We start from the raw sequence: 21,965 nt of genomic DNA on the forward strand, positions 1-21,965 counted from the left end.
GCAGGAGCTATTGCAATAGCTTAAGGAGACAGGATGGATTTCTATATTTAGGGAGTGTGTGTGTGTGCGAGCGCACGCGTGCTTCATTCATTTATTCATTCAACGAATATTGACTGAGACACACAGTTCTAGGCCTAGGGACACTCCAGTGCACAATACAGAAGTACCTTCCACTGGGGAGTGCCAGTCTGGTGAAATAGGAGAGGGTAAGGAGGAGAGAAGGAGCCAGAGCCCCCGCGTTCTGTGACTGATTGAATGTGGGGATGAGACAGGGAGGGGGTCACGGGTGGTTCCCAGGCTTGGTGAGAAGGTGGTGGCTTCATTGAGGTGGAGACTTGGGGAGAGGGGCAGTCCCAGGACCCACTCTGTGGTTGTGGTGCTGGTGGGCAATCTGATGAACAGATGTCCAGGAGGTGATGTGGATCAAGGACTTAGGAAAGAGGCTGGACTAGAGGCAGAGCTTTCCGGTTGTCTGCAGGGCCATGGTGACCCTCATGGGTGAGAGTAAGAGCAGACAGCAACCCACGTAAGCATCTGCTCTATGAAGGTGAGCAGGCAAAGGTAAAAAGGTGTCCAGGACCCGCCTTGCCAGGCAGCGGCATCAGGGTTCCTGCTTCGTCATGTATGAAGGTATAAAGAGCCCAGATCTGGGGGTGGCAGGGGTGGGGCAGGGCATGAGGGGCTGGGGGAATCCCTCTGCCCACCCCCTGCTCAGGGAGGGAGCAGCCAGACAGGAGGGGCTGAGGCGGCCACCATGGCCTCCCTGTGTCTGGCCAACAGTGATGGGGTGTCCACTCACCTCTCTCTTTTTCTTCTGCAGGAGAAGGGAGCACGCCATGCACTTCCAGCCTCCTCCAGGAGAAGCAGCGTGAGTGCCCCCCAACTACTCCCCAGGAGTCTCTTCTTCTTGGAAGGGTCCAAGCTCCCTCACCCATTTGGGTGGTAGGGTTTTCACTACTGCGCGGGACCAGAGGGCTGGGGCCACTGTCTGTCCCCGGAGCCTGAGGCTGGGGGTGGGCCAGGAGGCGGAGACCAGCAGAGCAGGTGGGACCATGGGAAGCCTCGTGTGGGCTCTGCTTGTGGGCAGAGAGGGTGGGGGCAACAGGAAAGGGGAGCAAACCCTCTGAACCTTTGAGATCGGCTCTTTCGGGTGACTCGACTTCCAGGAACCACAGTGGGTGACACAGTAACCAAGGCAGTGCCTGGGCTCAGGACCCTTAGGTCCCATCAACTCGGAGGCCGTGTCTGCAGAGTGGGGCCGCCCAGGTGCTTATGGCCCTTCCAATGATGCAGACTCCTCCAAGTTTCCTTCTGCCAGTGTTTTCTCAAGAGGCCGAGCACAAGGTTAGACCCAGGAGAGACTTGGTAAAGATGTCCATTTCTGACCCAGCAACTTCAGGGCATCTTTCTTGGAGGTTTGGAGTGGACTGGCAGATGTCTTTCCTGTTGAGAGTATTGAGTTTTACACGAAGCGGGGGTATGTGTGTGTCTGGGGGAGTCTGGGCTCAGAACTTTCCTTCCTTCTCTCTCCTGCTCTCTTTTGATCTGCGGTTGCAACTTTGCGGGGCTTAGCCCATTCTGCCCACCCTGTCCCCCAGGCTGAAGTCTTTCTTCCTCCAAGTTCTTCCATCCATCAGTCACAGGAGGGGTACCTACAGCACCAGCTTCCCATGGCCTGTCCCGAGTAGGTGCATCGGTCTCCGAGAGGGTTTCTGTGCACCTGACATCCAGTGGCAGTTCATAGATGAAGCCGCTCAGGGGTTGGGAGGCTTGGGTGTCTCTGAGAGGGGTGCCCCCTCCCCACCCCATCAAGGCTCAGGCCAAAAAGTTCACGGGGCAAGGGGAGGGGCAATGCAGAAAGTGGGCAGTTCTCTCTCTCTCTCATGTCCTTACAGGATGTGAGGAACCAAGCCCTGTATGAGGGAGTCTGTGTTAAAATGTACCCACAGGATTTTTTTTTAAAACAGCTTCCTTTATTTATTTACTTATGGCTGCACTGGATCTTCATTGCTGCACAGGCTTTTTTCTGGTTGTGGCGAGTGGGGTCTACTCTTCATTGCAGTACATGGGATTCTCATTACGGTGGCTTCTTTTGATTTTTGGGAGCACGGGCTGTAGAGAGCAGGCTCAGTGGTTGTGGCATATGGTATGTGGGATCTTCCTGGACCAGGGATCGAACCTGTGTCCCCTGAATTGGCAGGTGGATTTTTATCCACTGTACCACCAGGGAAGTCCCCCCAAGGTTGTTTTTTTAAGATATGTACGCTTCCATGGCTGATTCATGTCAATGTATGGCAAAAAACCACTACAGTATTGTAAAATAATTAGCCTCCAACTAATACAAATAAATGAAAAAAAAGGAAGCAAAAAAAAAAGATATGTACGCTTATTATTTTATTGACCACGCCATACAGCATATGGGATGCTGTTCCCTGGGGTTAGTTCCCTGATCAGGGATCAGACTTGTGCCTCCTACAGTGGAAACATGGGATTTTTAAGCACTGGACTGCCAGGGAAGTCCTTACCCATGGAAATTTGATTTATAGAGGTGACTGAGTGAAGACCAGAGAGATCAGTGCTTTTGACAGAAGGATTTGTTATTTACACTTCTCCAGGGGAGGGACCATGGGGGAAGCACCAGGTTGGTCAGGAGGCAGAAGGAGCGTGGGGAATGCATGGCCCAGAGCCCAGGTTGTGTTTTCCATAGGAAAGGCATGGCAGGGCAGAGGAGACAGCTGAGGACTGGCTGGTTTGAATAATGTCGCAGGCTCTGGGCTATAGGATAGTCTCTAGTTCTAAGGTTCCTGGGCAGCGGGGTGGATACTGGCTTGGTGGGTGAGAGTTAGATAAAGGAGGTGATTGGGGAAGGACCCACGATTGGTTGGTTTGCATATGAAAGGCACATTCTAGGGTGAGCTGTTTATTATCTCTAGGAATTAGCATGGTCTGGGAGGGGCAGTCTCTCCTTGGCCAGCTAGACTCCCCTGGAGATGTCAAAATATCGTAGAATAAAAACAAAGGATTAATCACATTCATCGGGAATGTGAGAGAGAAACCAAGCCCAGATCACTCCTGGGCCTCTGGGAGGAAGAAACCACAACATCCTCAAAGGGAAAAAACACGGCCACCTGCCGTGGGGCTGTCTCCACGACGCCAGCCACAGCTCTGTTTTGCACTGACACAAATACACTGATCAGACGTTTGGTGTCTTCCGGACTTGGTTGGAAAAATGCATGTTTAAGGAGAGGCAAAGCCTTTTTTTTTATACCATGCTTATAGATTTTAGTCAGAATGATATTGCTGAAGGTTGTCATCCACGTCTGCTCCTGAAGCATATTTTTGTTTAGTAAAAAAAAACTGTAGATGCGTGGAAGAATTTCAGAGCTGAAATGGTCATTGAGGGCAGTAATTCCCAAGCACAAACCCAACATTTTTGACAATGAGACAAAACGACGGTTCTGTAATGTGTTTTATTGTGATGTTGAACCCATTCAGTTGCGAGAACGGGATTTTTATTCCATAATTTTGTCCTGTCTACACATTATGACATTCAAATACCTTTTCTTTTATGATATGATGGTGGTAGTTGATGGTGATTTGCGGCAAAATAAATGTCTGTGACCCTGAATAAAAACAGAATAATGGCAATGCCTGACATTTATAGCATGCTCTATCATTTATGTTCTACTTCTGTGTATATTATCTTATTTAATTTTTCCATTTGGTTTTTCAAAACCTCACTAAAAACAAGGTGGGAGGTGGTGCAAATTGCCCTGCATGAGGAGTCAGAAAACCCTGGGACTCATGCGTCTGAGCTTTAAAGGTTCAGACCTGGATTTGAAGCCCAGCCGCTTCATTTGCTCTCTGTGCTGCTTTGGGCAAGTTACCTGACATTTCTGGGCCTCGGTTTGCTCAGTTGTGGAAAGGTGATCACAATGTCTACTTTACTTCTAGAGTCACCATGGGCATAGAGGTAATATACGTGGGTGTCAGGGTCTGCACCCCGCACCTAGGAAGTGTTTCCTGGCTCTCACTTATTATTGGCTTTTGGATGAGTTTAGAACACTGGTGCAGGTGTAGGAGCTGAATCTTAGCTGGTCCCGTGGTGGGCTCTGCTGTCACTTTCACAGTCTGAGTTCCCAGGGAACCCTCCTGAGCTGGCCACAGAGACTGGGAGGAGTTTGGGGAATGGGCCTGCGTGGGCCCCAGTTCCCGTGCAGGTACGGGAGGTAAGGCCCTGTCTTCAGTGATCCTGGGGGGAGGTTTGAGGGGAGTTCTGGAATCCTGCCCCCTCTGCCAGGCAGCCCAGCCTTCCTCCTGCAGCTGCACTGATGCGCTGGCAATTACTGGCTGCCTCTGGCTTGTGCTTGCCCTTTGGAACAAGGCTTGAGGAAGCCTAGGGGGCCAGTGCATGGGGGGCCAGGGAGGGGTAGAGGAGAGACGGGTGCTCAGGTCGGGGTGCAGGAGATCTGGCCCCCCGACACCACCCACCGCCTTGCTGCACAGCCCCCGCCTCTGCCTGTGTCTGGCCTCCAGCCTGGCTGTACGTGGAGCCCCTTCCCACTCTGACATTCCTGCTCTCTCTGATTTTCTGCGGCTGTCTCTGTCTCCGGGTCTCCTTTGCCGGCTGTCTTGCTGTCCTGCAGTGTTCACACTGCCCTGAAGCGCAGCCACATTTACAGAGCGCTTCTGGCACCCAAGGGCTTCCCTGGTGGCTCAGCTGGCAAAGAATCTGCCTGCAATGCAGGAGACCAAGGTTCGATCCCTGGGTCGGGAGGATCCCCTGGAGAAGGGAATGGCAATCCATTCCAGTATCCTTGCCTGGAAAAATCCCATGGACAGAGGAGCCTGGTGGGCTACAGTCCATCAGGCCACAAAAATTCAGACATGACTAAGTGACTAAAACTTTCTGGCACTGACGTGGTGCTGGGTTCAAGGACTTGGTGAGCTTATTACCTGTTCATTGAACCTCACTCTTCTGTACAAAGTGAATGGCACCATTTTCTGCAAGCTCAAGCCAGACAACTGGGGGTCCTAGACTTCTCCTTCTCTGCCACCTTCCAGAGCCAGATTGTACCCCCAGAGCACCCATTCTGACCCCAGGAGAGTTAATGCCTCCACCTGCTCTCTTCCCCATCCTTTCTCCAGTTGAAGCCACCATCGTCTCTCTCCTGGACAAATCCAGCCCCCCATGCTGGCCTCCCTGCCTCTTGTATTTCCCACTTTGCTTCTTCCTCCAGAGTGTCAGAGAGACCTTCAGAGCTGGCAGACTTGTACTCACACCCCCGATGCCCTTTCGTGATTCCTCTCCAGTAAGGGATGAGATTTTCCTCAGCATGACCTAGCTGCCCACCTTTTCTACATTGTTTTCCCCTTCCTTTCCACGCTGACTTCTAAAAGGAGCTCCAAGCACAGTTTTCTCTTAAGCTAGATGGGAAGCTGGAGCAGTGCATCCAGCCCCCTGGAGGGGATGCTCGCAGATGCTAGCAAGAGATGCTAGGAAGGACTTAGGCTTCCAGAGTGATTCCTTTGGGACCCAGCCCTCTTGGCCTCTGCCCTCTAGTCCATTCACAGCTGTTTGGATCAGGGAGCGGGTCTACCCACTTCCTGCTGGAACTTACCATCGTCACAGAGGAGCCTGGGGGCACAGCCATTGGTTTGGTGGGTGTAGTAACTCTCCTTCCCTTGCCCACCAGGTCCCACTCCAGGGAGGAGCATGACTCTCCCAGGAGACCCATGGTTGGATCACTCTCTCCATCCCCCCTCCCTTACCCTCTCAGCAGCTTCACAAGGCCCCGGGCGCTCTACATGGATCTTTATGAACACCTGGATGCTGAGAAGGGCTGCAGTCATCACAACTGTGTCACACTGAGAAGATGAATGCATGTATGCTAAGTCCCTTCAGCCGTGTCCAACTCTTTGTGACCCTGTGAACTGTAGCCCGCCAGGCTCAGGGGTAGACAAACTTCCACCAAAGTTTCTCAAACCCAGATCTCTTCACCCCTCTGTCTCCAGAGCTTAGTCTCATGTCTGGTCTGAGCTCCCATTTTCCTGTTTTTCCCCTTTGTGGTCACCCCAGGTACTGGGAGAAGTGCGCCGCTATCCCCTGTGTCACACACATACCCTCTCCAAGAGCCAGCTCCACAAACACCCCCCAAAAACGGTGCAGTCCAGGATGTGCACAGAAAAGTGCAAATTGGAGGGACTTCCTCTCTCTCATCTGCACCTGTGGGGGTCGGAGGAGGGGGCAGGCAGACAGGAGGACTTCCTACTGTGCCCTTGGAGTTGGACCCAGTCTATGTGGAGTACAGTGTGACCTGCTCATGTGCCCTGCACTTGTGGTCATCAAATGGCTTTCCTGGGGCCACTGCAGGGCAGCAGGCAGTGCCCGGGGCGTGGGGTGGGTCTGCCCATGTCCATGCCTGCTTGTTAGAGCAAGGTGAGCCATGGATCTCTGAACTCAGTGGACCCCAACAGTGGTCCGGACTGAGTGCCAGTCCTGGTCCCAGACCATCCCTCTATCTTCATCCTGACCAAGCCTCTACCTGAGACACTGACAAAGTCCCAATGTGTCCCAGGCTGTGTCCTGGCTCCAGTCCCAGATCTGGGGCTGACCTTGGTTCGTTGACCCCAATAACTATCAGAAGAGCCCGTAGATTATCCCGGAAAGGGAGAGGGGACAATGACCATGCTGTCATGGGGACGTGGCTTGACTTCACCTCCCACTGCCTGCGATCAGGGACTAAAGGAACAGCTCTGAACGTCCAGACCAGCCACCAAAGGGCTATCCATCCTGCGTACCCTCATCCCCTTGGCACCCCCAGGATTCCACATAGGTGTGGTGCATGAAGCCCCCAGCCCACGGCTGGCCTCCCCACTCTCTGCCTGGTAACTGGTATCTTTTCCTGGCCTGTGTGGGCAGCTTGCTGAGCACAGCTGCAGACGGGCTATATTTAGCCGGCTTTAATGAGCTCAGGGTGGCAGACGTCCGCCTTGGGAGCACTTTTCTTGCGTGCGTGTGCGTAAGCCGATGCTTGGCATGGTCCATTTGTGTGTGTGTGTGTGTGCACGCAGGGAAACGTGTGCCCATGCATTTGTGAGTGTGCAGCCCTGTGTGTGTCAAAGCACCGATGCAGTCATTTACGCGAGGCTCTGTGTGCTGTTTCTGCTTTGCCTGGGACGTGTGCAGCTTCTGACACACAGAGGGGCACAAAACGGGAACAAATGATTAGTTCATTCATCTGCTTGTTTGAAAAATATTTAATGAGTCTCTTTTATATGCCAGGACCTTAATAGTCTCTGGGGATAAAATGGCACAAAAACAAACCCAGTTCCAGCCTTGAAGGACCTTACAGTCTGCTGGGTGTTGGAGGAGGGAAAGACAAGTGAAATAACCACAAAACTGAAAGTATAAGGATTAGTCCCAGGAAACAGAAAGCCATGGTGCTTTTGGGAGGAAGAGAGTGAGAAGGGAAGACCCCCTGGAGGAGGGAACACTGAGGTTTCTGTAGGGGCTATCTGGGCACAGAGGGTGAGAGGTTGAGTCCAGACACAGAGAACAGGATGTGCAAAGGCCCTGTGGCAAGAGGGGCAGGAGATGCTTGAACACAGCCAAAAGGCTGCTGTGGTTGAGCTCAGAGAGGGTGAGATGAGTGGTGGAGAGGTAGGTGGAGATGGGGCCTGCAGGAGGACTACACAGGCTGTGGTCAGGATGGGGGAAGCTGCAGGAGAGGACAGTGGGGGCTGACGTGACAAGATTTCTATAGGGCAGTTAGAGTCTAGTCATGATTCTGTCGGGGGTTTCCAGCAGAAAAAGGAAGGCTCTCAAGCAGCGTGACTGGAGGAGAGTCTAGTGGGTGGGACTTCATTCTCTGGTTGAGGAAACCCATGGGGCAGAGGACGATGCCCTGGGCCTCTCCCAGCTCTGAAGGTCACTGTGTGGAAAGTCCTCACCCCCAACCCTGCAGAGCCTGGCCTTGAGGAGAGGGGCCGTGGAGGGACGGCCTGTGGTGATCTGGTGGGAGGGAGCCTCATTGGCGAGTGGGGAGGGGGAAGCTAGAGGGGAACTTGGAGCCCGTACTGCACTGTCCACTGACTTACTTGTGAAAGAACCACCCCTTCCTTTATTTTTTTTTTTAAAGCTGTTTGAGTATCGAGACAGGGATGTTTATTTGTTTTTCTAGAAGCCACTTTGTAATTTTGACTCTGCAGACCCACCCAGCCAGACTGGTGAGACAGCCCCACTCTGTGATTCCAGGGGTTTCCCTTTTCCTCCTCTTCCTGCCCTGGTTCCAAGGCCCCCAGGGCTCTTCCCCACCGCCCTGGCGGGGGAACAGCGTGTGGGTACACATGTGTGTGCTGGAGCTCTCTGTCCACACTCATGGCCTCTGTGGGGCTCCAAGCCCCAGCCCCTTCTGTCCTGATCTGTGGCTCCTGGCTTAGGGGCCAGGCTCCTTGTGGCACAGGGTCGTCAGACCCCCTCAGATCATTCTCTATCTTCCTGGACTTGCAGCAGCCCCCCAAGTTGGGTGGGCACACCTGCTAGGTCTGCCTTCTCCCCTCAGCCTGGGGCAGGGGGTGGTGATCTCTTTTTAGTCTCCAGGAACCTCTGTCTCCTCAAATCCCTTTCTCCTGAGAACAAAAGGGCTTTTGGAAACAAGAGCTGGGAAGCTCTGCCACAAAGCTCCCCAGAGGCAAAGAAGCTGGAGTGGGGAGAACATACAAATTGGTATCTCAGAAAAAAAGCAAAAAAAAAAAAAAAAAAAAAAACCCCAAAACATCCTGCTCTGTGCCCTTTGAAAAGAATTCTTATTTTTAATCTGTCTCTAGAGTAGATAGCACACAGACATGGTATAAAATATAAAATTCTAAAGGAACAAAGGTAACGAGAGTGTCTCCCTCTTTCCAGAAGCCACGATTGTGACTACGTTCTTCTAGAACATTCCAGAGATATTCTCTGCAAACACGAGCATCTCCATGAATATTCATTTACATATAGCTTTATATATACCCCACACAGATGGTAGCATCCGGTGCCTTCCACTCTGCACCTTACTTTTCTCAGACGATAACGTATCTGGAGTATTTGACTATTGAATACATCGAGGGAGCATCCTTCTTTGTTTCACTGTGGCCTGCTTTATTGAACCGGGCCCCTGTTGGTGGGCACATAGGTTGCTTTCCTTTTTTTCTTTTTTCTTCTTTTTTTTTTTTGGCTGAGCTACGTGGCTTCTGTGATCTTAGTTTCCCGATCAGGGATCGAACTCATGCCCCCTGACATGGAAGTGTGGAGCCCTAACCTACTGGACCATCAGGGAATTCCCACAGAGGTTGCTTTCTGTCTCTTGTCCATACCATAAAGACTGTGATGATGGTTAGTGTTGTACCCACGTCATCTTGCACATGGACTTGGAATTGCTGGGTCTAGGGCATTCTGTGTCTGGAATGATGACCTTGCTGCACTGACCTCCACAGAGGTTGAACTGGTTTTCGATTTCACCAGCAATGAGTTGTTAGTTTCTGTTGCACAACCAAGTGAATCAGCTACACGTGTACATCTATCCCTTCTCTTTTGGATTTCCTTCCCATGTAGATCATGGCAGAGAACTGAGTAGAGAGGTCCCTGAGCTATGCAGTTGGCTCTCATTAGTTATCTATTTTATACATAGACCAGTAGTGTGTGGGGCTTCCCCTGTGGCTCAGTGGTAAAGAATCTGCCTGCAATGCGGGAGTCGCAAGGGATGTGGTTTCGATCGCTGGGTCAGGAAGATGATCCCTTGGAGGAGCGCATGGCTATCCACTCCAGTGTTTTTGCATGGAGAATCCTATGGACAGAGGAGCCTGGTGGGCTATAGTCCATAGCATCGCAAAGAGTCAGACGCCACGGAAGCGACTGAACACGCGTGCGTGCACCAATAGTATGTATATGTCAATCCCAACCTCACAATTCATCCCACCCCTTTCTTTCCCTCCTTCATGTCCATACATTTGCTCTCTACTTCTGTGTCTCTATTTCTGTTTTGTAAATAATCTCATCTGCACCATTTTTCTAGACTCCACATATAGGCATTAATGAATGGTATTTTTCTGACTTCACTCTGTATGAAGGGATTACCGTGGGGGAGTGTGCTGTTGGGTTCCTTTGCTGGCTTGACGGGGGTCCGTTAGAGAGTAGGACCCAAAAGTTCAGGCAGGATTCCGCTCCTGATCACAGCCTCGCTCCTCTTTTCCTCCCTGCCAGGGGCTGCTCTGCAGGCATGCTGTGGTGTGTAGGCATTCAAGCATTTTATTTATTTATTTTATTTTTGATTGTGCTGGGTCTTTGTTGCTGCATGTGAGCTTTCTCTAGTAGTGGCGAGCAAGGGCTCTTCTTTTATTTATTTATTTGGCTGTTCCAGTTTTAGTTGTGGCATGTGGGATCTAGTCCCCTGACCAGGGATCAAACTCGGGCTCCCTGCATTGGGAGCATGGAGTCTTAGCTGCTGGGTCAGCAGGGAAGTCCCGGGGCTATTCTTCATTGCGTTGCACAGGCGTCTCATTATGGTGGCTTCTCTTGTCGTGCAGTTTGGGCTCTAGAGCACTGGCTCAGTAATTGTGGCTTTCAGGCTTAATTGCTCAGCAGCATACAGAATCTTCCTGGATCAGGGATCGTACCTGTGTCCGCCTCATTGGCAGGCAAATTCCTATCCACTGCACCAAGCAGGGAAGTCCATGTGGAGGCATTTAAAAGACTGACAAGAACACCCCTTTCTTACCCTCTCCTTTGGGGGTGATGCTTCAGGAGGATGAAAGAGTCTTTGCTGGGTGACCTGAGTTTATATCCGCACCCTTTCTCTTAACCTCTCCAAACCTCATTTTTCTCATCTGTAAAATGGGCAGAACACCTCAGGATGAATGTGACGTTTGCCTGAATGAGGACTAGAAACTTAAGACACATTTGAGGAAGACCGTGTTTATTGTAGGAGAGTCCCTAGGAGAGAAGATGCCAAGCTCTTCTAGCATCGCTGTGTAGTGGCAGGAAGGGCTCTTAGGTTGTATGTCTGCAACCTTCCCTGGGCCCGATTCAAGATGGCCACACTGGTTTCCCCCAGGGGAGCGGCTCCTCAGAGCTATCCCCAAGCTCCCTTGCTGTGGCCAAAAGTGTGTTTTCAAGAGTTAGGATCTGGGACCCAGACCCTAGCAAGGGTCAGGCCTTAGTGGAGACCAGTATCCCTGGAGGTTTGGCCTCATTCTCCAGATGAATCCAGGCTGACTGGATGGGGCTTCTGACCCTGAAAGGGTTGAGAAGTTACAGGAGGGGCCCTGACCTCTAGATCCCCCACTCCTGGATGAACAATCCTTATCAGCACCCCTGCTGAGTGACCACTTACACTCTTACTTGTACAACCTCCTGAAGGGCAGGCAGCGTCCTGCCTTTGGGTCACTCTTGAACTGTTAAACATGTCCTTAGTTGTGCTGATTTGGAACTTTCCAGAAACTATCCCCACCCCCATTCATCCCACACCTTTGCTTCCATGACCCAAACACAGCTCAGCTGGGATTTGCAGGCAGCCACTGTGTCCTATGAAGCCTGTTCTTCCCCAGGCTGGTCTTCATTCCTTAACTTTCCTTCCCAGTTATTGGGCTCCAAACATGTCCTCAAAGTGGCCTGAGCTGCAGAGACAAAACAGGGATGACCCCTCCTCATTCCAAAGTCTCTAATGTGTGCAGCCTCAGAGGCTGACTACCTTTAGGGGGTCCCATTACCCTCGCTCAAACTGTTTGCAGCCTTTGGTCACGAGACTGGGCTTGGTCACATGACATAGATCTTTGTTGTGTGACCTGGCCTTGATCATGTGACCCTCAAGTACTAAAAGATCCTCGAAGTCACCTGCTGTATATCTGATTCATCTTGGTACTTTCAGCCCTGACACAGGTTTGGGCAATAACCAGTGGAAGAGGAATTGGCAAGTGATATCAAGTTGAATTTTTAACTCAAATGCAGGATGGTGACTCACTCATCAGCTTTCCCATTTGTTCCTTCCTTCCATAACATTTCTTTTCCTTTTTGCGTTCCCTCATCTGCTCTTGGCTCCCAGAGGGCAGAGCACTTCATTTTGTTTTGTCTGTAGTATTTGCATTTAGTAGAATCAGGAGTTGCATGATAGCGTGTTGAAAATGTCCTTATTGTAAATATGACACATACTTGTACTGCATTCATTTGATGTATTCATAAATAGTATTAAACTAAAAGAAACGAGTTTGCTAGAGGAAAATTGGAAAACAGAGAAAAGTAGAAAGTTAAAAAAAATCACACATTGTCCCACCATCCAGAGAAAACCACTTATAAACATTCTGTGTTTTCTTCCACTATCAGGCCTCTAGCCCTTCATCCCACCCCTCCACCTAGATTGCTATTTTGCATAAAGCCCAAGACTGGGGCACCAGGGAGGAGGGTGGCTGCAGTTTGAACCCCTTGCTTGCTGCTGAATGAAGCTCTAGATATTCCCAGACATTTCTAGACCTAGCTCCTGTCTCCCACATCAGAGTGGGACAGCCAAGCCACTGGGCTCATCCAGAAAAACGTGTGTGTGTGTGTGTGTGTTTGCCCATGCGTGTGCTTCAACGTGCTCTAAAGGATTAGATATTTTTGCAGGCATGTCTCAGAACTTGCCATGTGGTCTCAAGCTGGGCCTAGTTCTGTTCAGTTGACCCTGGGGGGTGACTTAAGAGAGAGAGAGGGCAACTGTCAGGGCTGGTAGAAGGAGGGTAAAATTCAGTGGTCAGCTTTAGCCTGAGGGCACTGCCAGCATCTACTCCTTGTGGGTCCCCACTGGCGGGTGGGGAGATGGAGACAGACTCTTCGGCCAACCCGGGTGACGCTCTGCTTAGGGTGCCGAGCGCGTGGGTGATGACCTTGGCTTTTGTCTCGAGAGCAGTGCAGCACATTGGTAATTAGAAGGGATGATCACGATTCGTGCCTTTCCAAGGTTGTGATTAAGCAAAAATAGCCTCTATTCTTCAACTGGCAGGAGGAGCCATGGTGAGCTGGGTGGGCCACTGGTCCGGGTGCCAGCGCTGGCAAGGGCGCCGAGCATAGGCTTAGCAGTAGCTGGCTTGCCTCAGAGCTCATCACAAAACATCGTCACAAAAACAGCTGTGGGCTCACCCCGCCCCAAATCTGGGCACGGCAGGGACCCAGCCTGAGTAAGGCCTTGTAAACAGAAATGAACAGGAAGTGGGAAGAAACAGGCAGCCTGACAATGAGGTCCTGGGGCCCCTGGCATGTGGCTTCCCACCACCCAGGAACCCCTGCCGCCAGCTCTTGTCACCAGTGGCTCTGGGGCAGCCTCTAGGGGCAGAGTGATAAGGCCCAGGCCAGACTGCTCTAGGATTCCCAGAGGTTCCCTGATAGCACTCCTCTGGAGACTTCCATGGAACGAACCTCCCAGTGGATGATGCTCCCTTGATCCTGATTTCTCCTAGGGGGCTGATGGCATAGAGATGTCTCCTAGGTCATGTGCACCCTGGGATCTTCACTCGCAATAAGTTTTCACAAAAATGCCATGCTAGGTCCTGACCACTGATAAGCCGTGCTCTCCAGTGGTCCATAGTCTGATGAGGAAATAGACAAGTAATCTCACAGCAACAAGCCAGGCCCACCACACACACACACACTGTGAGATAACCATCTCTGAGTAGATCTCAGAAAGCTTTCCAGAGGTGGTGACAATTGAGTGGGGTCTTGGAAGTTAGGTAGGAGTTTGCTGGTCTGCAGAGGAGGAAGGCCTTACCAGACAGAGGGCTTAGGATGAGCAAAGGTGTGGAAGAGTGACAGCTGTGTCTTTGGGTGATTCAGAGCCAGTAGCCTCAATCATTGTGGTAGGAATGTCTGGTTCTCAGAGGAGCAGAACCCTTGTGGGCAAGATACCAGCAGACGGGTACTAGACTGCCTTTCAGCTTGTCTACAGAGGCCTCTTCTAAGACTAGAGATGGGGAAACCCTGCTCCTGTTAGTCAGCTCTCAAGGGGCCAGAATCCCGATCTGGAAGGCGAAGTTTCCCCTCCTCCCCTCTCCTAGAGCAAAGCATCTCTGACTTTTGTGCACTAAAAGGAAGCAAGTCTCTGTCTTCAAACAGCTTGGGGGGGGTCAGACTCTTCCCCTCAGCTAGAGAAGGGGTGAGGGATGGTGAGGGCAACCCTGCTGGTCTCTTGTCTCCTCTGAGCCAGGAACTGCCTCAGCATTGTTTGCGTCCAGGGCTCAGCATAGATTTGATGCCCAGAGCATCATGTGGGCCCCAAGGGAGCTGACCACAGGAAGATCAAGGATGCAGGTGCTCTGGTCTGTGTAATCAGCAAGGGTACAGGATGCGGTCCCCACCTAACAGAGGGCATGGTGCCCAGGAGATGGCAGGACCCTCATGTCTTCCCTGCAACTTATTTATAGCCTCGCTATGATAATTTGTGGCAATCACAGTATTTAATTCTGTAATCACACTGCAAGCAGGCATCCAGCCCAGTGAGACTGGGGAGTCTGCCAGGTCTCAGGGAGGGACTTGGGGGCAGAGCAGGAGCGTGGAGGCGGTGATGTCCCCATCAGCTTCTGGCCCCATTGTGTCAGCTGTGGCCCTGGCCCTGTGCCCCACCCCCCACCCACCCTGATGCACTCTGGATCACAGTAATAATAATAAACAGCTACTAACACTTTTATAGCACGTACCATGTTCCAGGCCCTGTCCTAAGCACTTTGTATATATGGGTTCCTTTATCCTCATCATCCACTCTATAAGGTAGCTTCTATTATTATGCCCATATTCCAGATGAGGAAACTGAGGCACAGAACTCACAGATGGTAAGAGCCTACCAGCTCTTACCAGAGCTGGGGACTTCCCTTGTGGTCCAATGGTTAAGAATCCACCTTCCAATGAAGGGCACATGGGTTCAGTTGCTGGTCAGGGAACCCAGATCCCATGTACTGTGGGGCAACTTAGCCCGAGTGCCACAACTATTGAACCTGTGAGCTCTAGAGCCCACGTTTCATAAGAGAAGCCTGTGTGTGTGTGTGTGTGTGTGTGTGTGTGTGCTGCATCAAAGATCTGGTGCAGCCAAGCAAATAAATAAATTGGAGAAAAAAAAAAAAAAGAGCCTACATTTGTATTTAGGCATTCTGGCTCCAAAGTCCATGGTCCCAACTAGGTCTCTCCCAGCCCCAGAAGTGAGGGGTTTTCCAGGCTTCCTGCCCATGACCTCAGCTCTGCCCAGCTCCCAGTTCCTCCTGGTTCACCTGCCCCAGAGCCGCATGCACGAGGATGCATGCACTATGAAACATGGTCCCTTCATTCTGGGGAAGTGACAGCCCATGTCCTTTCTTGGGGTTTCCCACAAGCAGACAATTTTTTTTTCCACTTATTTTTATTAGTTGGAGGCTAATTACTTTACAATAATGCAGACTGTTTCAAGTGCAGTGGGAAGAGGTCTTGGGGACTTTGGTCTTCAAGGTGTCACTTAACATTTTGTGCTCCTGTTTTTTTCTCCTGCAGAAAGGAGATTGTCATAACTGCCTCATTGGGAAGCTGTGGAGTTCAGGGGGATGGGAGAGGAACCACTTTGTCAAATATTGTCTTCCACTAAGTGTGGGGCAGCTCGCTCAGTCTTAATAAGTGTGTGGTTTGGGGCAAGTGACCTTGGTTGTTGGAGCCTCAGTCTTCTCATCTGTACAATGGGGCTAATAAGAAGTGGCCCACAGCTCAGAGGCTAACTGTGGGGGCTATATGAGATGGTACCTGTAAAGCTCATAATGCCTGGGACATAATATGTGCTCAATAAAAATTCGTCCTTTACTGATGTCTTTTATTATGATCCTATCCTAAAGACGGGGTGCAGGCCTCTTTTAGCCAAGCCCAGGGCAAGGTCTACAGGATGTTAGAAATAAGGCAGAAGAGCCTGAGCCACTGAAGGAGCCTGAGTAAGCGCTGGGCAGAGTCCAGCCTCAAAACAAGTTTTTTTCCTTCCTCCTTCAAGGCAACCCCCTCCATCATCGGGGAAACGATTTCCTGTCTGTGTGGGCAGCAGCTCCAAGCTCATAAAGCAGTTACCCTTAGACCAGAGTTGTGTCCGAGAGGACACAATATTTCAGAAATGCACTTCCCGGCTGAGCAAAGCTTCTCACTTGGAATTCTTTGCAGACACGCCCTCCCCTGGGGCCAGAAGCAGCTGAGATGTTGACTCAGAAACGTGTTGGCCAGGGCTCTCACCCCCACTCACCACAGGGTTGCCTGCAAAGCCCCTGGGAAGGCTGCTCCCCAGATGTGACTCCTAGTGGGTGCTGTGGGCTCGCGATAGGGGGTAGGGGGCGGAGTGGTAAGGAGAGAGGGCCATCCTGTCTAGGACCTGCTGCTTTAGTGGTGAGTGAGTTCCCAGTCATTGGAGGCAAACAAGTGGCTCACAGTCCAACCGTGTGGTTCAGCCACACAGAGGAAACAGTACCCTTCTCATGGGGAGAAAGGAGAGGCGGTGAGGATTTCTCTGTGGCTGGCATCACTGGATGGGCTGTGAGGGAGCCATTGGATGTATTAAAGGCCTCTCGCCACCTGAGAGTCCAGTGCAGTGGCTTTCAGAAATGTGGGTGTTAGATCAGACAAACTGTTCTGTAAGGGGTCAGATAGTCCTTTGCTGGCTGTAAGGACTCTGTGATGACCAGTTAACTCTGTCACTGTGGCACAGGCAGCCACAGACAACACGTAAATGAAAGAGCCGGCTGTGCCCCAATAAAACTTTATTTACAAAAACAGACGGTGGGCCAGACTTGGTCCGCAGCTGTCGTGTCCGGAGTCCTGCACGTATGTAGAAGAACAGGAGCTCAGGCAGGGCGGGATGCTCAGAAGTGCTTCCTGGAGGAGGAGGTGGCCGCTGAGAGAAGCAAGGAAAATTCCTGGCAGTGGTTGGCCCCAAAGCTCGTGAGTGACAGCATGCATGGTTCCAGATGCTGGCTTTGCCTCTTGGAGGCTCCACCTCACCTGCACCGGGGTCCCATCATTTAAGGCTTTGCAGTCACTTTGAAGGCTTCAAGCAGATCTTTAAAAAATAGTTTATCCAGCTCTTCTAGTTATTTTTCAGAGAATGCTTGGCTCAAGTTTCCATCCACATCTGGGAATCACGAGATGACACTTATCCTGCTGCTGAAGTTACTGGGGAGGAAGAAAGAGCAGGAGAGTTCCCTTCTGGGACACCCCTCCTGGCCTCAGGGACCTCATGTCCGGCCTCACTGCTGGCCTCCCTTTCCCGAGGAGGAGAAAGGTTTTAGGTTGTGTTGATGTAGGAGGTGGGGGGCTGGGCGGCGTGGCCCTTCTAAGCTCCAGATGCTATCGTTCCAGTTCTCCTGGGAGCCCAGGCCATGGGCCAGCCAGGGCCCAGGAAGTGTCCAGTCTCTGTGAGGGAGGCCTGGAGATGCTGAGTCCTCCATTCCTCGCCCTACAGGAGAATTGTACCGGGTTTCCTTGAGAAGACAGAGGTTCCCAGCCCAAGGAAGCATCGAGATCCATGAAGACAATGAGGTGGGTTTCTGGGGCTGTCTGGGCCGCCTCTGGGGTCAACAAGTTGGGAAGAGTCCCTAGCCGGTAGACTGGCCACCCCAGCTCCTCACTGGACTTTCTGTGTGACCTGGTGCTGGCCTCTGTCCCTCTCTGGGCTTCCCTGGTAAAGAAGCCACCTGCCAATGCAGGAGACAGGGTTTCGATCTCTGGGTCGGGAAGATCCCCTGGAGAAGGAAATGGCAATCCATGCCAGTATTCTTGCCTGGAGAATCCCATGGACAGAGGAGTCTGGTGGGCTACAGTCCATGGGGTCACAAAAGAGTCAGATATGCTTGAGCGACCAAATACATACTGTCCTTTGGGCTTCCAGCCCCCATACAAATAGGAAGAGTCTTTTGGGACTCATCCCACACTGACACGGAGGGACTTGCCCTCCTGGCAGCACTCTGAACGCACAGGAGGTGCCATCAGAGTCCCCTGTGTGTGTGTGATTCTCTGCGTGCCCCCTGCCTTCCCTGCCCACCCCACCCCACTGCCTGTCTCTCTCTCTATCCTGACTGATGTCCCCCTCAGGAAGGCTGCCCGCAGCGCTCCTGCAAGACGCACGTCCTCCTGCTGGTGCTGCACGGGGGGAATGTCCTGGACACGGGCTCGGGGGACCCATCCTGCAAGGTGGCCGACATCCACACCTTCAGCTCCGTGCTGGAGAAGGTCACGCGCGCCCACTTCCCCGCGGCCTTGGGCCACATCCTCGTCAAATTCGTCCCCTGTCCTGCCATCTGCTCCGAGGCTTTCTCGCTTGTCTCCAAGTGAGTTCCTTTCTGCTTCTTTTGGCTGGCTGGATTGGTTGGGGTTGCCTAAGCAGAGGGGCTGCCCCTGCCACATGGGCAGGTGGGTGCCTGCCAAGGCCTCCCTGGGGTGTCAGATCCTGACTGACCATGAGCATCGCTGGAGGGAAGTGGTCAGCAGGAGTCTAAAGAGATTAACACGCACCGAATCCTCCTCCGCCCAGGGCTGGGTGGTGCTGGTGCCCTGTGATAGATAGCTCAGACTCCCTTGCTGTGCTCAGCAGACCCTGGTCTTGTTGGCCCGGATAATGAAACTGAGGCATTGAGAGGTTAAGCAGTTTCCTCCAGGGTTACACAGCCCAGGGACCCAGGAGTCAAAGCCAGGCAGACACACAGTCAGAGCCAGTAGAGGTGTGTGCCCTGATGGAGGTGGCACATGGCGTTGTGGACACTCAGAGAGAAGGCCAGGGAGGCTTCCTGGAGGAGGTGATTTTTGGGCATGCTTTGAGAGTAGTGTAACCTGGTGAGGGGCGTGGGCTCTTCAGTCATCCTGAGCTTGAGTTCCAGCTGTGTAACCAGGCTTGGGGGTGGGGTGGGAAGGGCAGGAAGTTGTTTAACCTCTCCCTGTCTGTTTCCTCATCTGTAAAGTGGGGATGATCATGGTATATCCACCATGTCTCAGAGTTTTTGTGAGGATTCGGTGCTAGTATGTGTGAAGCACTCGGTAGGCCTCAGGGATTGGCTGTGGCTCGCGTCACCAGCCTCGTTGGAGCACTGTCCATCGGCAGACAGTGGGCCGGGGCGGGAGAAGGGAACCCCACTGGCTGGGAGTGAGGCAGTGTGCTCTCAGGGCCTTGGCTCCTCACCCAAACCTGCCCTGGAACCTCTGCAGGACAGACGGAGAAACCGGGGGCCCTCAGGACCTCAGGCCCTGTGGGAGATTCTGTCCATTGATCCGGGAGCCCAGTGCTCCCCAGATGCCCTCCCTGTTGAAGGGGGTGCCTGCAGCCAGTTGGGAGCCCTGGATGCACCTACAGAGCAGTGTCTAATGTGTCCCTGATGCCCCTGGGGACAGAGGTAGGACGGGTGGTGGATGGCTGGGACTGGAGCCGGGAACTTTCTGTAGTGCAGTGAGAGGGAGGCCAGTGTGCCGCTTTCCTGGGCTTTACCCCCTTTCACAGCCTCTGCAAAGAGGAGCCCTCTTGGGGAGGGTAGAAAGGGACCCTGCAGCCTGGTGCCAACTCCCTGGGGGGTGGAGCAGGGGCAAAGGAGAGGGGCTCAGCTCCGCTGGTTGGGGTGGGAGCACGGGGAGGATGTGCAGGAGTCTCACACATCCCCAATGAGGGAGAAAGGAAAGTCTCCTCTGCTTCTAGAGTCATCTGTGTTCCCAGAGCACGGGCTGGGCAGATCTCTATCAGAGTTGCAAGGAAGGAGATTAGCTCAGGAAGGAAACAGTATTTCCCCAACGTGGTTAATGGCCCAGATCCCGGGTGTGATTTTTGTTAAACTGCTAGGCGGTAGGCCTCCCCTTGGGGCGTCAGAATCCAGAGGGGAGGAGCCCTGGAATCTGTATCCTGATTCCCTCTGGGCTTTGGCTCTGCAGCAAGTTTGGGAAGCTGGGCTGAATGAAGGCTCTGTCTGTCACACTCCAACAGTCGGAGTTAATTGTGTTCCTTCACAATCAATCTCAGTCCCCCAGCAACCCCCTCGCCCCCAGGACATCTGACCTCCAGAGCTGGGTCACCCAGCCCAGGCCTGATCTCCAGGAAGACAAATGGCCCGTGAACACTGGAGGGGCCAGCAAGTGGGAGCCCAGCGCTCCCCCAGGCAGCATCTTGCCTGGGCCATCAATCAGCCCTAATCACTGCTGGGAGGGAGCTCTTTCTCAGATAATTAAAATCTCTCCGGCTGCAATTGAGGGCTGTTTCCTCTAATTTGTGTTTTTTTGGAGATGAGGAATGGCTGTTAGTCTGGTCTTGTGCAGCAGGAGATCTTTGTCACCTGCCCAGGGTGCCCTGCACCCTGTCACCTTCCGCGATTTCTATCAGATTCCTGTTGGGTTCAGTGTTGGGTCCTTGGTCAGCCTGAGCTTGGACTCTGGGAGAAGGGCAGGCTCTTGGGGGGGGGGGGTGTACAGTTGCCCCCTCTGCTGAACCTCTGAGCCAACTGGGCCCGATGCCCCTGGGGTCAGAGGTAGGATGGGTGAGGGTGCAGGCAGGCACGGGCCACTGGGAGCTGGTCCCAGATGAAGCTGAGCTGCCCAGAGAGGGGGAGGCAGAGAAGTGAGGGAGCCCATGGAGGGGCTGACAGTCAGTCAACTTGTTGGGGGATGCTGCAGGACAGGCTCTCTCAGTCCTTTCTGGGGTCACAGACCTTTCTGCAAAGCTCATGAAGGCTCTGGATCCCCTTCCCAGAAAGACAGATGTGATACCATACACGCAGCCTCATGGCTGGTGTGTGAGCCCTATGCCTGGCACACCCTCTCTCCTCTTTCTAGCTTCCCTAAAGACTTCCTTGAGTCATAGATCAAACCCCACCTCCTCCAGGAAGTCTGCCATGATGCCATAGTCCCACCCCCTTTTGGCCACCGGGTGGCGCTAGTGGTAAAGAACCCATCTGCCAACGTAGGAGACTTAAGAGATGTGGGTTTGATTCCTGGTTGGGGAAGATACCCCGGAGGAGGGCATGGCAACCCACTCCAGTATTCTTGCCCAGAGAATCCCATGGGCAGAGGAGCCTGGTAGGCAACAGTCCATAGGGTCGCAAAGAGTCGGACAAGACTGAACCAACTTAGCATGCATGGATATGGGATCTTAGTTCCCCACCAGGGATTGAACTCTGCAGTGGAAGCATGAAGTCTTAACCACTGGACCACTGGGGAAGTCCTGACATACCACATTCTGACCCACACCAGTGGCCTCCTCATAACTGGTGTGTCCTTTGAGGCTGCGAAGAAAGTGCAGAGAGCACTGCTGTCGTGGGAGACTCCAGGGGCCATATCATGGCTGGGACGGGATGGACACACGGGGGAGTCATCACAGGCTAGCCACGCCCCCCACCCTGGGACACATTGCTGGTGCTCTGTCTCCTGCCTGGGTCCCCCTGAAGAGCCCCCGACCCCAGGGCCCATTTTCTGGTCAGTGCGTGCTCTCTTTCGCCCCGTCCACAACTCCAAGCCCACCCTCCTGCCTGGTCCCAGGTGGACTTACCTTGGCCTCCTGTCTGCAGCCTGAACCCCTTCAGCCACGACGCAGGCTGTCTCAGCAACAGCCAGGACCAAGTCCCTCTGGCCGCCCTGCCCTTGTTGGCCATCTCCTCCCCACAGTACCAGGATGCGGTTGCCACCGTCATCGAGCGAGCCAACCAGGTGTACGCGGAGTTCCTCAAATCCCCCGATGGGATTGGCTTCAGTGGGCAGGTAGGACAGCCTGCCTTCACCTCCCTGACCTGGTCCCTGCCGGGAGAGAGGCTGGGACCTGCCGGAGAGAGCTAGATCAGGCTGCTCTGCAGCCCTAGCTTCTGACGTCCTGAGTGGCATTTGAGATCTTTGGGTCTGTCCTCATTTTACAGATAGGAAAACTGAAGCCAGCCCCTCCCTGAGTTCTGATTTTCAGCTCATGCTGATCCGTGGCCAAGTCCGACCCTGACTGTAGCCTGGTTCCCATCCT

General features: G+C 52.8%; 1 protein-coding gene across 1 annotated transcript in view; it reads left to right on the top strand.

The window, feature by feature from the left end:
- Nucleotides 1–21,965, top strand: part of PITPNM3 (PITPNM family member 3) — a 95,603-nt gene that overhangs the window by 50,907 nt on the left and 22,731 nt on the right. Inside the window, exons 4-7 of the mRNA XM_061143182.1 lie at nt 821–868; nt 17,454–17,530; nt 18,083–18,318; nt 21,526–21,715. Coding sequence (XP_060999165.1) covers nt 821–868; nt 17,454–17,530; nt 18,083–18,318; nt 21,526–21,715 — 551 coding nt within the window. The remainder of the gene's footprint in view (nt 1–820; nt 869–17,453; nt 17,531–18,082; nt 18,319–21,525; nt 21,716–21,965) is intronic.

The sequence above is a fragment of the Dama dama genome, chromosome 5 (assembly GCF_033118175.1).
Source record: "Dama dama isolate Ldn47 chromosome 5, ASM3311817v1, whole genome shotgun sequence".
Lineage (NCBI taxonomy): Eukaryota > Metazoa > Chordata > Mammalia > Artiodactyla > Cervidae > Dama > Dama dama.